This window comes from Phoenix dactylifera, chromosome 6 (assembly GCF_009389715.1).
Source record: "Phoenix dactylifera cultivar Barhee BC4 chromosome 6, palm_55x_up_171113_PBpolish2nd_filt_p, whole genome shotgun sequence".
In the NCBI taxonomy this organism is placed as follows: Eukaryota; Viridiplantae; Streptophyta; class Magnoliopsida; order Arecales; family Arecaceae; genus Phoenix; species Phoenix dactylifera.
The window spans coordinates 14,665,085-14,681,749 of NC_052397.1; the positions used below are offsets into that span (position 1 = coordinate 14,665,085).

The 16,665-nt window shown below is 36.6% G+C and overlaps 1 protein-coding gene across 1 annotated transcript in view; it reads left to right on the forward strand.

The window, feature by feature from the left end:
* The window catches only part of LOC103709264 (DNA annealing helicase and endonuclease ZRANB3), a 35,660-nt gene that overhangs the window by 1,303 nt on the left and 17,692 nt on the right, over positions 1 to 16,665 (forward strand). The window contains exons 3-8 of the mRNA XM_008794532.4: positions 7,809 to 7,938; positions 11,515 to 11,690; positions 14,877 to 14,950; positions 15,848 to 15,883; positions 15,992 to 16,082; positions 16,571 to 16,630. Coding sequence (XP_008792754.2) covers positions 7,809 to 7,938; positions 11,515 to 11,690; positions 14,877 to 14,950; positions 15,848 to 15,883; positions 15,992 to 16,082; positions 16,571 to 16,630 — 567 coding nt within the window. The remainder of the gene's footprint in view (positions 1 to 7,808; positions 7,939 to 11,514; positions 11,691 to 14,876; positions 14,951 to 15,847; positions 15,884 to 15,991; positions 16,083 to 16,570; positions 16,631 to 16,665) is intronic.

The window sequence follows — 16,665 nt, forward strand, 5'->3', positions numbered from 1 at the left end:
AGCCTGTGTTCTTTGAAATGTTTGTCTTGTGAGGAATCTTGGGCTAAATTTTATTTTTACCTTATATTATCTTATTGGTATATGACTCTCAATTTTACTCCAAAAGCTGGTAATTGGAATCCAAGGAGAATGCTATTGCTTAGGAAGGAATTCTATAGTTAAGGATGTTTTGTCATGATACCGAACCAAAAAACACTAATGGTCCAGAATGCAACACCGATAATCAAATATAAAGAACTCAACCAGCAAAATAAGTAATACTCCAAAATGTTTCAGCTTTATGTTTAAATAAAATATCAAATTTCTTAGCACTATATAAATGAAAAGACAATTAAAGCTACTAAATCCTCAATGTATAAGCAATCAATGAAATCATTGCTACACGAGAAATTTCAGTTCCAAAATACAAACTAAATAATTTCTAGAAAGATGACTTATCTCTCCAAAACTACAAAGAATAAAATCATAAGTAAAGTCTGTTGTGCCGGTACCGGGCCCCGGACTGGTTGCCCGGCGGCACGGATCGCTACGGCCCTGCGTCGTGCCATGCCGGCGCTGTACCGACGTAGTAGAGGTGGGGGAGAGGAAGAACGGGAGAGAGAAAAATAGAGAGAAGGGAGAGGCTGAGGGAGGCCGGTGGAGAGCCAGCGGAGCGTTGGGGAGCCGTCGCGCGGAGGTGGAGGCCAGGGAGCTGCCGCGCGGAGGAGGCGGAGGCTCATCGGCCTCTGCTGGCCTGCCCCGGCCGGCCTCTCTCTTCCTTCCTCTCCCTCTCCTTTCCTCCTCTGCTCTTTCTTTCTCTTTTTCTCCTTTTCTTTCTCCTTCTCCCTCTTTGTCGCCATCTCGGTTTTATTGCTGGAACCATTCCGGTCCACTGCTGGTACGGCTCGGGACGCTCTGAATTGAGCGGTTCGGAATGGTTCCGCCAACCATGATCATAAGAAAACAATCATTGTACAAAACTGTTGACAAAATGAAAATATCAAACTAATTTCCTTACATGCAGCTTTCCACCAACTTGATCATTTGCTCATCTTAAATAGCAAAGCCCTATCTCTAAACAAATATTCATAATATCAAATAGAATCTAGCTAGAAGATAGAAATTTGATAATAAAATATTTTTACTTTTTCCTCCAAAAAGATTATCACGAGTAATTGTTAATATTAGTGGGCTTCCTTCAATCTTTGAAAGAAGGCAGTGTCAAATAGTTCACTCAAAAATTACCATTTAAACATGTTAACAAGCATAGAGTTAGGTTAGGATATACATAGACTAAATATAGCATATAGGCTCCCATGGGCACATCATAAGCTTCCCATAGCTTGGGGCACAATAAGGCATCGGTATCGAAGGGCAACAACACCGTCCCTGCTGGCCAGTACAACAGTCGCATATATAATTCTAACCTCAAAATATTTGTGGCACATAAGTATCAAGCCAAGTCAAATTGGAACCACAATAATTTTAACTTATATGAAAGAATTTCAAAATTTAATTAATAACATATTATGAGCATTAATTGCTAAAATAAAAAATGCTCAAACTAAAAACAGATAATTTGACTATAAAACACTTTTCTTAATCCGTATGATTTCATAGAGAAATCTGATTTTATAATATAAATGCATAATGTAAATTATTAATGACGTTACCAAGTAAAGTATATTAAAAAAAAGGAAAAAATAGACTATCATGAACACCTACATACAACTCTTATTCTTCTTGTAAACTGTTCACTAATAGCATCCGGATAAGCTCAAATAACTGTTAATTAAGTTCTAAAAAGAGAATCATCTAAAACTATATTCAATAAATGGTATTCAAAATTGCTTACTCTAACTTAGAGTAACTAGTTTTACCACTTTATAGCATAATCCCTTATCATGGCAACTTTTAATTAAACCTTCCTATGGTCCAATAGTAACTCCATCACAATTCCAAACAGTCCCTGGGTCTCTAGGGAATCAATGCATTATTAAAAATAACCAATTCTGTTATTACTACAGATCTGCCATTGCTGGCAGCAAAGAGAGTTATCATGAAAAGCTGACCTAGGATTAGAATTTTTACCCTACTCAGTTTGGGAGTAATTCATATCTAAGTCTCCAATACATAAAAATTTGGTTAAAAAATTCTAAGTCTAGCTTTTGTAGAAAAGTTCTCTTATTTAGCCTACAGGTATACTAACTTGCAAACAGCCACTCTGAAATAAATATAAAATAATTTCCTGTAAATAGAATTAAATCTTGGTACTTTTCAGATTTAAAGTTCTACATGTTGAACAGATACATACAAAAATCATCGGCAAAAATTAAACTCTAAGTTAACCAACACAAGGGCTCAGTTGAATACATTCAACATAACTTAAAAATAGATAGTAATTTAATACTCTGGAGAATCCTAATGGCTGAAACTGTCACGCTCCGAACCCAGCACCCGGGTCCGGTACGCGACCGGCCGCATGAGCCCTAGAGCAGTGCCCTAAAGATCATGCAAGGCCTATGATTAACAAAAATTTCATTAAATCCACAAGAAATTGATAATTCAAATAGACAAATCCGACATGTCCAAATAAACAAATTAGTTCATCAACATCAAAGAAGGATAAACAAACTAACTAACTAATGACTCTGGTACTTGCACTCTGCGCCCATCCCATCCAAATCTATGCATCCTGCAACTTTGGTAGAGAAAAAAAGAAGAAGAGGGGGTGAGCTTTACAGCCCAGTAAGAATTCCTACACATCCATACCAACATAATAATAATATTAATTTAGAAACCACGACAAACCAATGCACATATCATAAAATCATATACCGGCTATCGAAAAGCTCGAATAATCAGTATGAATATGCAAGTCAAATGTCAATAAAAGTCCAGCCACTCAAGTGTGATACGTCATACGATATCTCAAAATCTTCAATTAATGTTTTTAATGCTTTTTCTTTTCATTCTATATTAACTTGATCCGGATCAATTATCTTTCCGATTTTGGGCTACACCCCGGTCACGTTTCCGGCCCGTGACGGGGCAATCGATAGTATCACATTTCCGGCCTGTGACGGGGCAATCGATGGTATCACATTTCCAGCCTGTGATGGGGCAATCGATAGTATCACATTTCCAGCCTGTGACGGGGCAATCGATAATATCACATTTCCAGCCTGTGATGGGGCAATCAATACTAACGAGATAAGCCCAAAGTCACTGTTCATTTAATCAATTCACACACATACATCAATTCCCTTTTTCCATCTTATATCCGACCTAGACTAACCATGGTCATGTTTCCGGCCCGTGACAGAGCAACCAATATAACATGGTTAGTCCATACCACCACATTCATAAATTGAATTATGCAGGTATAAGTTATACACATACATGCATCCATCATACTACCAATCACAAGCCAACACGATCAAAATATAATTTAATATAAAACTATTTCTGCTTTGTCTGGATCATAGCATATCAAACACATATGATGTAAAAATATTTATATCATGCAGGATTGGCGTACAAGGATTCGTACCCTTTATTGACAAACTCAGACAGACTAATCACCCGCCCTTACGGCGATCTAGGAACTGGGATGCGCAGGACTCCGCTCAGCATCCTCTCGTGCAATAGATTGTTCCCCTACATAATCAAGTAAATATTAAAATTTACTCAGGATAAATGACAACCCAGAACCCTCAAAACACTAATCTCCCTGGATCTAAGTTTAGAGAGAGAGAACCCAACCTAGAGATAAACTAGAGAGAGAAGGAAATATAATAAGAGAAAGGGAATGGGAAGCCCCTTTCTCTTTCTCGCTTCTTCCTTCTTCCCGACGGAAAGGGGAGAAGAGGGTTCGGCAGCAGGTGGCCCACGGCCGGCGACGCCCCACGGTCCTCGGCCTGTGGCGGTGCCACGCCTGGCGACGGCCGGCCGGAACGAGAGAGAGAAGAAGGCCGAACAGGGCTCGGCTTCTCCTTCAATCCGGCGACTTCCCGGCTACATTCCCAAAGAGGTAATGGCCAAAAATGATGGAGGAGGAGGAGAAGGTGCTCACCTTGCCTGCGACGAGGTCCTCCCGATCGGATCGACGTTCGAACGGTCCGATCCCTCCTGCGGCAAGGTAGAACTCCAATCTTCCTTCTCTTTTTTTTTTGTGTGTGGAAGGGCTCTCGGTTGATGCCCTAGGGAAAGAAAGAGAGGAAATCTCCCTGATTTGGTAGGGTTTTATCACCCTATAACCTCCCCTCTGATGGATTCGGAAGGAGGGGAGAAGAGCTTGAAAACAGGGGAGGGAGCCAATCGGGAGTCTCCCTCCCCGCTTTCTCATGCGTTGGGCCGCCTCGCTTGGAGGCTGGCCCAAACCACATGCGGGCCTTACATTCTTCCCCCTAAAAAAATTTCGTCCTCAAAATTGACATACCTGAGGTTTCAAAAAGCTGTGGGTACTTGACTTTCATCTCTTCTTCGAGCTTCCAAGTAGCCTCTCTTTTCGTATGATTATTCCATTGTACCTTTACAAAAGGAATGGTTCGGTATTGTAATACCTGATCTTTTCTGTCCACCATTCGTATCGGAAACTCCTCATAGGTCAAATCCTCCTGAAGATGTAATGGCTCATATGCTACCACATGACTCGGATCTGGAACATATTCTTCAACATTGACACATGAAAAACATTGTGTACACTGGATAAAGCCGGTGGTAAAGCCAATCGATACGCCACCTCTCCACAATAAGTTATGAACCATGCATACCTTAATTAATGGAGCCCTTTGTACCAAAACAAAATCAGTGAAGCCCTCTGCAAGATTTTTTTCTTCCAAAAATCAAGATTTTGTTCTTTCCTTCAAATTGCCTTTGCAACCCTTGTTCCTTCTTTTTTTTTTTTTTCTCTCAATGGCTGAGCTTTCCTTTTCTTTCTTTTTAAATGTAACACCGAGAAAAGTAGGGTTTCCTATTAACATAGAGAAAAATTTGGTCTCAGGTTCAATGACAAGCCGTTAACCCATATAACCCACTGTAGCATGTCTGTACATCAGGTCCAACTTCAAAAATTCATAACTTAGTTGTTTTGTCTAAATATGCCAAAATTGCTACCCATTTCAAAGCTCTTGAAGTCTACTTTCATGTAAAATTGTTTTCACTCAAAAATTCTACGTATTTAGAGTTAAGATTGATCAAAGCTCATTGTCTCAAATCCTTAACATGTAGCACTAAGTCTTATTCTCTAGTCTAATGCCACTAGTTCTTAGTACCTTTGATGAACACAAAATTAAAAGCCCTCACATAAGAATAATATAAATAAAATAAAAAAATAAAATATAATTAGAGTCTAGAAATGTACAAGGTCTGACATTTTTGCTGATCATAATTACCACTGTAAGTCCTATCCCAACTATCTATGTTCAACTATGTGGATCCTTCTTCACTTATCATTTCTAGGACAGGCACTAGAATTACATACCTTTATTAAATATGTGCTAAACTTCCACCCTTGCTGTATTAGTTCTTCCTTGCCAGTCACGTAATTCTTTAATACAAATCAGAGCCTACATTGGAGCATTTCTAGGTCTCTTTTTTGCAGGACAATACAAAATACGAAGTGCTCTATAACTCAGTCTTTCAGTTGCTGAAGATTTAGTGCTTCCTCTGATATGTTCATTCCTTATCCTAATCTACCTTGTTTTACCAATAATTCGCCTTAAATTTCTCCATTCCGGATTTTTGTTGTTTTTGAACCCTTGTTATTGTCCAATGTATTTGGATAATCCAGCTTGCCTTCCTTGTTTCCATTTGGCAAAATTTTTGCTTAATCTCAAAGTAATGCATTGAGGAAATATCATTTTACACTGCTCTTGTACTTTTTCTACTTGGCTCTACTTTGAATTTATACCTTTCTTTGTTTGTTCCAGGATAACATTCATGATCACAAAATAGTATTTCTTGACCATCAATGTTGATTGGAGCTTCATTTCTCTTGTTTGAGGAAACCACATCTCATTTACTTTGTTTTAGTTCTATTTAAATTTAGGTCTTTATTAGTCAATTTTTTCATGTATAATATTATTAAGCATTTAAACAAAGCTCATGTTAGCATTTGACTATCCTATTGTGTACTCCATGGTATCTCTTGAATATCAATAGTAATTTTATGATTCTGTATGAAAATTGTAAGCACTTGCGAACTTAGAGCTAACACCAGTAGAAATTCCATGTTATTATTTGTGACAATTGTAAGAAGATAGACCTAGTTACAGCTGGTGTAGGCTTGATATGATGAAAGAAGATATTGTATACTTATAGTGAAGTTACTCTATGAAACATCTAAAATGCAACTTTTTGCATAAGTTAGATAAGAAAATGAGAAATATATGAATTCCTTGATGTTAAATAATAAATCAACCACTTTACTAGATAATTTCTAGAAGTATTGATTGTTGCAAGAGAATGAGAAAAGTAGGTGAGAAATTTTATGCAGTAGGCTTGCAACCTATAAAAATAAAATTGAGGATTGATGAAACTGGCTGATTTATTTAACAAATGTGTTGTTTAGGAGAAGCATTTGTAATTCAAAATTAATTTCACAATGCTGACAAATGTGTGGCCTTGAAGGAAGCTGCATAGAAGCCAAAAGTTGTACTCACATTGTCATCATAGGGATCGGTGGTCCACACGGTCAACTTGGTAGACACATGGTCTAATGAACTGATGAATTCGATTATGGGATCTGATACTGCTCTCTAGATTTCATTTGAATGGGGGAACTAAAAGTTATCTCCAAATTCTGATATCAAATTTTCCAAATCATGGATTTCAATGTTGTTTGTAGATTCAAAAATTAAATAGTAATCAGTTTTATTACCTGAAAGTCCAGCGCAGGCCTTGGAATATGTAATTGAACTTGAAATCTAAAGTAGATTTTGCAATCAATATTCAAACTTTGGGATTTTAAAGTTCTTTCTAGCTCTTAAAATCAGAAGTGAAACTTGAGATTTAGAAGTCCTTTCTAGGTCTTTAAATTAAAAAAGAAAAGGTTGGTATCCGAATGTACTATATAAATTTCCAGGGTTCATATGAAGTCATCAACGGGCAAATGCTTCAATACAACTAATCAAATCTGGACAATTAAATCACTAAAGTCAATTTGTCTTGGAGTCTTTAAGCTAGATTGGACCACCAAGTTCTTAAACTAGTATGAACCTTTAAAGGCCCTAAATTTGAACTCTCTTTTCTCTGGTCGATACTTTAAAAACATTTTACATCAAGGTAGGCCTTTGGTTAAGCTATGTTGTTGAGAAAATTAGGGCAGTTTCCTGTTTGAGTTGTTGGCCTGGGCTGCAGTTAGAAGGCAGGGACCTGGCCCACCCTTGTGCTTAGAGATCATGGTTTGATCTAGCCATGGCTTGGTCATGCTTGACCAAGTGGCTACTATGAGGAAACATGTGCAGAAGTTGCAAGGATTGAGTTGTAAGCCATGTATAATAGTGGATGCCACCTTTGGTAGAATACGTTGATAGGGAACAATTTACAAACTACAATCCCAACTTGATGTCTTTATATGTTATGTTAATTCCTTGTTAAAAATTAGCCTAAAGTTACTGATCCCTACATGTAATATGGCCACTACATTGCCTCTTTATTGTAGTACAGTTTCTTTTCCTTTTTCTTTTTTTATAAACTAGCTAATAATGTGCAGAAGAACATTGTTAACTCGTCTTGTGATGTTAAACATTCTTTCTAGTAGCATGATGCTGAATTAACCCATAGTAGATATGAAATTTTTTTGTGCATTCCCTATTTTTTTTCAGGCAATTGCAATAGCATGTTGTTTCAAGGATGAAGGCCCTATACTAGTAGTCTGTCCAGCTGTCCTCCGTTACACATGGGCAGAGGAGTTAGAGCACTGGCTTCCCCTCCTACCAAATGATATCCATCTTGGTATTTTTCTAAGATCTCATACCTAAGATGAATTTGAAGAGAGTTTGAGGACCTGCATGTGCAGTTATGGTTTTGCTTTAAATTCCTGTTTTGGTTTTGTAAGATTTTTCTCATTACCATGGAAAATCTACTAGATGAAATGGACAAATTGTTGAAACAATTGGTTGCTCGCTGCACATGTCCTGCTTTACCTTAGGTTCAGCAAGCCATATACCATCATTAGTGCTGAAATGAAGCCTGCTTTTCTGTCAAGTTTTTTGAATCTGAATGAGTGATTCTTTTAAGTTGATTTTTTCAACATACATATTTTGAAGAATAACTATTCCTCCATTTAGCATCACACCTCCAAGTGAGGCTCTTAACACCAGTGTCACAGATTTCATTGCATTTTTTCATGGCTTCTCCCATCAATTTTGCCAATTTCCTGGCTGTTTTTAGCCAACTCCAAGCCCTGAAATTCCCAGAATTTATGTGTAGCTACTGTTATATATTACCGATTTTATGTGCATTCTGCAGTCATGGTTCCGTTATATCGTGCCACTAATAGGATAATCTGGATTGCGGATATTCTTTTCTTCATTATCTTTTCATTTATAATTTGCTCTAGTGCGCGGCTTATATAAGCTAAATATTCTGGAAGTTTCTGGAACTGCTAGCATGCTTTTCCGAAGCCAATCAATTGAGGATGCTTATAGAAAAAAAAAATCTTTTGCTATATCCTGTAAAATATAATTATATTTGCCTCCTACTTCAACAACAGTGCTAAAATGGCTAAGAAAGAACTTCTGGTACCAGAAACAGTTTTTCTTTCTGGTTGTCCAGAGACACCATGGCAATTACTAATTTTGATCTGAGTCAAAAGAACAAGATTCCTCTACTTCTTGTAAGCCTGTTAGATAGTCGGATGGAAAAGCTAGGAATAACTATCCTTATGCCTCGGAGTGCCTTCAGGCTACTCTTATTCCTGGTAGGAGAAGAGTTGTTTGCTTAAAGTTTGTAGGATTAACTGAACGAGTGGGGAAGAAGTGAGAGAGAAAAAATAACTCCCCCACCTGTTGCTGGGTAAGTTGCATAGACTGATACAAAATTGGTTCCCGAAAAGCGATTGTTTGGCAGGATAATGGGATAACAAACCCCTGTTCCGGGATTATCCTCCAATCAAACAGGGCCTTGATCTACCTGGAGATTATATTAGTAAATTCAAACGATACCGAATCATACAAAGTTCATCTGAAGAGCATGAGGAGCTGCTTTGTGGTTCTATTGTGCTCATAAAGCGTAGCATTGCTGAAGCATTGAAGCTTTACTGCAAGCTGCATTATGGCATACTCTCTTTTCATATTTTGTTCGAGCAGACTAAATGCTTTTCATTGTGAATGGTTAGTGATGTAATTTCTCTGCTAATGGTAACGATAATTAGTTCTGATTGAGTTGATCTTTAAAACACTAACTCACCTTGCCTTTTACACTAATATTCACTGTGGTCATCTGTTCTTCCACTTTAATTTTGGAGCCTCTCCTATGTGGATGTCTAGAAGAAATTTCCCAGCTACCATCTGGTAGTGTATTTGTTGAAATTGGAAAATACCTATCCTGTTCTGCATGATTATATAAGCTTTTCTAGTTTATAATACAAAATAACATATATTTTTCCCATCACGTTATGGCATTAAACCTTTTGATCCTAGTGATTACAAAGATGAGGTCTTTGAGTTAGCCTGGCAGGAGATAAAATAAGCTATTACACAGATTCAGGGGTAATTTAAGAAATTTATGAATAAATAATTGAAGTATATAGTAAAATCTAACATCCAAATAAAAGGGGCTACGTAGTGGATATGGCTATGACAATAACAAAGACATTATGGTTATCATGGCATCTATTTTTCTAGGAATGGGTTGATCTGCAACTAAGGAAAATATAAGGATCATAACTTGGTGTAGATTCTTTGAAATCTGTTATATAAACAAACCCAAATAATATAAGTAGCCTGCATGCTTACCATCGCATCACATAAGGGACAATGTTGTTTCTGCAAATGCCATAAATGACCAATAATAATTAATGCTTTTGATGCTTCATCGATAAGTGTATATTATGCAATTCTGAGGAAGTATGGTCTTGTAGTCGGAGTGTCTTCACCTCTTTGGGGTGATTGTTTATAGAGGGAATGGCATCAGTAGAAAAACCTGGGATCAGTTCTTTTGACATTCCGTGCATGTACTGGCTTATAAGCAATTGGTGGAGGGAGTGCTGGTTTTCTAAGGGACATGATTGCCTATTAATCTGTCTAAACAATGCTGTTAAAATCAGGATCAAGTTGTAAATTATAGAGGGAGTTAGGTTGGATTAGGTCATGGATTGGATTGTGCACTGTAAGATCTTTCTGATTTCTTCAGAAAGCTTACAAATATAAAAAAAGTGATATTTCAAAAATGAGTAAATTATAAAGTACATGAATGAAGAATAAAATGCCATACATAAAAGAAGTTTGTCTCCACTATCATGAATCCATATATAGCATGTCTAGTAAGTCAGGCATCATAGTTATCTAGGATATTTATATAGAACCTATCAATTCAATTAGCCTTCTAGGTAGAATGTTTTTAGGAAAAAAAAGGAATCAGATTTAACAAGTGATTGTAAAAATATGAGAATTCTGAATCTTGATCTTAACTCCATAAATTCCAATTCTTCTTCTTGTCGCCTTCACTTTTTAGAAGTTGAAAATCTTAGTGAGTTTGCTACGTTATGTGCTTTAGCTTGTTAGAGACAAACAAATAATTTTAAAGGCCATGTAAGCTGATAAATTATTAAAATGGGTTCCACATGTTTTGATATGAAAATAACATTATCAAATTGGATCTTTTGTTCCAAGGGATTGTGTGCTGCTTAATATAGATCTAGATCATATGATCCTAACTGATCACAATCCAAGGATGAGATCCAGATTGTTAGGGCTATTTTGATCTGGATCATAAGATCCAGACTATGGACACAGGATTTTGACACATGTGCATCACCGCGCCATGTACTACTGAGATAACATTCCATGGGGCTATCAAGAAAAAAATTTGATGCAATTTTGCGGTTGAATTCTAGCCACAACCATCAGAATTGCTTCTTCTCCTTCTATGACTACTATCAGACTGTTATCGCTCACCATGCTTTGCAGCCAATAAGTTAAAAGCTGGTACATGTGCTGATGAACTTCAGCAACCCATATGACATGAACCAAGGCCTCCATTAGGAGAGGGTTTCTAGTGATCTTTACCAGCCACTTGAGTAAATCACGAATGCGATTAACAAGTGTAGGCATACATATCATAACAAAAAAGGCAATCCTATCTTGGTAATTGTTTTCTTCCATTGTATATGCTTCTCTTCCTCTTAATGTACTACTAGTGTTACACATATGCATGTGATTGTAGTATTTATCCTTTTGAAACTTTTTGGTTGTGTTTGACAAATTTCAGGTGTCTACCTTTGTTCATTACTAAGTTTGTTACATAGTGTGGAACTGTTCCAAGTTTACTGTTGATAGATGTTTACTGTTGTCTTATTTTGATTTTCAGTATTTGGTCACCGAAATAATCTTGACTATTTGGAAAGATTTCCAAAAGTAGTGGTTATTTCATACACAATGTTGAACCGTCTCCGGAAGAGTATGTTAGAGCGGGCGTGGGCACTTATGATTATCGATGAATCACACAATCTACGCTGCACAAAGCAAAAATTGGAATCAGAAGAGGTATCATGTTAAGGAGCAAATGACTACTTATATGTATGCATTTTCTTGTAAGCCATATATGCCTTAAAATTGAAGCTGGGTATCAACTTTTATACATTTTCTCTATGGCCTTTGCGTCACTTGTTTTCTTGTTATATCATAATCAGTGGGGCATATTTCACTAGAAACCTAACCAGAAAAAAATACAGTTTTGCTGCTTGCCTTGCATTTATTTAATTTACTACATCATATGCTTCTGTAATTAATAATATTTGTAGTCTTGGTGGTGAACTATTGCTTTCAAAGGTTTTATTCTTGTTGAGTTTGATTTGTATTTTGCATGCTGACTAATGTTTCACATGATGATTTTGCTTCCTGTATGGTCTAAATGCGAACTTTTTTGTGTGTATTTTCGGAACATATTTGCATTTTTTTTTTGAGCAAGAAATTGGGGGAAATGATAATTTAATTTTATTTTGCTTCTTATCTTTCTGATCAAAATTCTACTGAAAATTTTGACTGAGAATAGCTTGGAAGGATTTATGTCAGTTTCTTCATTCAAGGGTTTATGTCTAGACATGTACCTTATTGTTATATACAATGTTTTATTATTGCAAGTATGAACCATGTCTCATAGTGCTAGCAAAAGCTTGAATTGCATTTTGATGTTCAACCATGTTGATATGTATTAGCTTGTTTTGTAGCACATGCCAATTGTATGCTATGACGCAGATCGATATTGGTAGGCATGCAATTTAATTGCACGTGTCTACAAGGAAAGCTATCTGAAAATGATTTATGTTCTTTGAGGATGAAGCTTTTATTTGTTTGTTTAATTTAATACAATTCTAATTCATGTTACCTGTACACTAGATATGATATAGCACCTTTAATATAACTAACATGCTAGATTTCTTTGACATTTATGTCTGTCACCATAGCATAGTTCAAGATAAACTTATTTCTCTATGGTATGTTAGTGTGACTCTGGTATATCTTGCTATGCTGATTCTTGTCCTTATATCCAATGGTGCATTGCAACATGCTTGTGCTATGGAAGCCCTTCATTGGTACAAGCGTTATGTGATGCTATAATCCTTGGGATGACTTTTTTAACCTTCTTTTTCGTGATCATAACTTTTACATGTTAAACTCCTTGCTTGCAGTAGTTGGTCACCGAAGATTGAATATGCCAATATTTTTATCATTATTCCATTGCATGCTCTCCATATAGAAGATAATTGGTGATCTTGGTTCTCTTTACTGCTCTATTCCGTTTTTAACCTACCAAGTGTCAATTCTCTTTTTTCTTTTGTTTACTTAATTCACTTATTCACCTACCAATATAATAATACAAAACATGCACAGCTTATGTGGAATAAACAGCCAGATCGAAGAACTGAGAGTTGCTTTAGGAGAAAACCAGGGTCTAGCTAAATGCTTCTTCAAAACCCTCCTCTCAGGAGGTCCTTGTATAAGGCCCCATTATCTCTATCGGTGGTCTGACTTTCCTATGGAGCAATAAATTGTCTCTTTACGTGCAACTTTTTTGGGTCCAAAGTCCAAACAATTAGAGTTGATACCATACACTAAGTTGTATGTTAATCCACTGCTTTGAGGTAGCCAATTGCGCATAATTGGTAAATTGATAGGCAATTGAATGCTTAGATGCTTAGCCATATTCTGAGCCAAGCCCATTAGTAGACTGCTCAGGCTTGGCTTGCTATAAGAAAGAGGCAATTGAGCTTGAGCCAGGCTTCACAATGTATGTTCTAGCTCGGTTTTCATTTGAACTGGGCTCGAACAAGCTTTTTATCAAGCTGAACCAAGCTTCTACTTAGTTTTGCAAACTTAAGGTGTTCACGTTCAGCTCCCTTTTGAGCCGAGCTTTAAAAAATGTTATAGCTTGGCTTTTTTATAGCTGAAGCGAGCTTGGAAGATCCCTTGCCGAGCCAAGCCTGAACTGAACAGATTGGTTCATTTGCTGTCCTGGGCAAGGGCTGCCAGTTAGGTTTTCTACAGATGACACCATGTGGTTAAGGCATTTTAGGACAATTATGACTTCAAAATTTGTCTATTTGTGCACTTTTTGTGGTCGTTTTGTACTTGACATGGTAGTTTGCTTAATATGACTATCACTAGTTGAAAGGCCATTCTATTTGCTTTCCGAGTATGTCACATGCTAAATTTGCGAAATTGATTAAAAAGATGTGAAGACCTTTATGAAATTGATTTTAAAACATGTGAACTTGCTGACTAGAAAGAGCCATCTCTAATTATTGTGGTTGGCTTTGAAATTCTTTCTTTGTCCTCTGGTCTTATAAAAGCCTAGTCTTGTTCAAGAAAAATGCCTTTAAAATTTGTTCACTGGTCTGTCTGGGTTATCAACTGTTATGATCATGTCATATCAACTTCGTGAATTGAGGCATGCTTGACCTATGCTGCGTGTCATGTGGCTTTTAAAACACTTGAGGGCACTCATCATCGTGGAGATATTTTACCTAGTACAGAAATGGATCGTGCTAGAAGCTCTATCAAACCAATGTTAAGGTTTGATCTCAATGCCACTGTTCTAAAATATGGTCGTGGAGGCTTGACATGTCCTTGAATATGGATATGAGGTTTGGCGGCTGCAATGTATGGAGCCAACATGATCCCCAGTCCCCACACAGTCGGCCATATGGTAGGTCTACTAGTACTTGTGTAAGGCCAGTGACCCACATATCTGGCTTGTGTTCTATGGGGTTTAAGTATTTTCTAGTTTTGGGGGCTCTTTTAGTTATGTTTTATGTTCTATGCTTGAACTATTTCTTTGGCTTTCCTTTTGTTGGTGTCGCATGTCACTTGTCTCATAGTTATGCACTATATTACATAAACCCTACAATTTACCTAAGACTTAGAGCGCCCAGTACTTCAATATGAGTAATAAACAGGATGCTTGGACTATAGGTCTTCAAGTAGAAGTTCCTGTAGTTTAGACGGATCTGACACTTAGACATGCAATGACACCTGACAGTCATTCCCCAAATCCATGTAACTAAGGTCATGCAGCATCCTGTGATTTTTGTTTGAATTGTAATATTAGATATATTTGTAGTATGTAATACATTTGGAGTGTTGAAGTTCTCACCGCGACATCCTTTCAGTCATCATCATTGCCATATAGGTATAATAATTTTGGTGACAACAGTTTCGATGTTATGGCAGACAAAAGCTGTACTGGAAGTAGCAGCAAAGGTCAAGCGCATCATTCTACTCTCTGGAACACCTTCTTTGTCAAGGTTGTATATGAATTAACTTTCAAATTCCTTCTTATATTGCTGTTTTCTGATTTAAATTCAAACTTTTCTAAGAAATTGATAAGTCTACTTATCAGGGATTGAGTCCTCCAATCATTTTAACGCTAAGTAGGGACTGCAGATCACCAAGTAGGAAATTTTCACAAGGAAATGTTTGAGACATTTACTCATGCTAGGGAGGTAACATGGTTCCCCAGATTGTTGTAAGGTCTTCTGCTGAAGGTTGTAGGCTGAAAATTCATCATCAAATTCTTGGAAAACTATTTTTTTTTAATTTTCAAACGCAAATTTGAATTTATTATAAGGCAAAGGCAGTGTTACTAAATCAAGCAGTTAAAAGTTCAGCATGAACATTCAAATGATATTTTGGACAGTCCCTCCATTAGTAAAAGCTCTCAAAAAATTAAAATAAGTGAAATTTATGAAAAATCTGAAGAAACAAGATGGATATATGTTGTGAAGAAATGCCAGCCATTTGTATAATTATATGACACCTTCCAAATGATTTAGAATTATTAATCACCAATTTCACTATTGTTTCATTTTTCTATGCAGTCCTTATGACATTATAATCAGCTTCTCTTTACCTCCATGATTCTTATATATGCTGCGTCTGTTTAAAAGGGCCAACTTACAAGGTTAAAACTAGAAAAGGAGTTCCTTTCGATTATTTTTTTTATTCACAACTTTACACTTATTTTGGATCGTGAAATATGGAGATTCATTAGTTATATATACAAACAAAAAATGGTGAGAAAATCTTGAACAATTTTCTTGTTGATTTCATGATTATGTTTGCATATTTGGATTTAACTTGACTACATTATCAAAGTAACTTGCAATGTTAATCTATTTTTGGTTTCTCCTAGGTGATCATAGGCCTTATGACATTTATCATCAAATAAATATGTTATGGTGAGTACTTTGCTCATAATTGTATCTTTGTTGTCTTTAAAATTGAGGAATGCTAGAAGATGGTAAGGTTTTAATAATAATTCTTCTATTGCATTTTTCAAACTTCAGGCCTCGATTGCTAGGAAAGGATAAGTTTGAATTTGCGAAGAATTATTGCTTAATGACACTTGCTAAAGGCCACCAGGGAAAAATTTATAAGGTACCTTGAGAGTAAGTAATAAATATTTACCGCATGGTCTTCCTGTTTCTGAAATGCAGATCTTATTGTTTATAATCATGGTTCGTCGTACCAGCCCAACCCGGGCGGTATGGGGCGCACCATACCATATTGTACCAATATAGTGTTAGTGTGACTTTGGTATGGGATCCGGTACCGAGACGACGGACCTTGTTTACAACTTTACATCATTATAGCAACTAGATGTACAATATGCTAGCTGCATGCATGGTAAAACTTCACTATTTTCTCCTTCCCTAGATGGCAATAAGCATGCAAGGCCACCCAAAACTCAAGGGCAAGCCAATAGGCTACACAATCTCTTAAGTTCTTTTCTGCTTAGTTTCCTTTTGTTAGAGTAGTTTTTATTTCTGTGTCATTTGGTGGCTCAAGTATTTTATTTTGTTTTATGTTTTTGTGATTCTTTTTTTGTTGTTTGAATCAATCCTCATCAATCAAAATCCTTGCAGGATTTCTCAAAAGGCATTCGACTGGGAGAGTTGAATGTATTGCTTAGGCAAACCCTCATGGTTTGTTCTTATCCCCTTTACTTATGCCATCATAG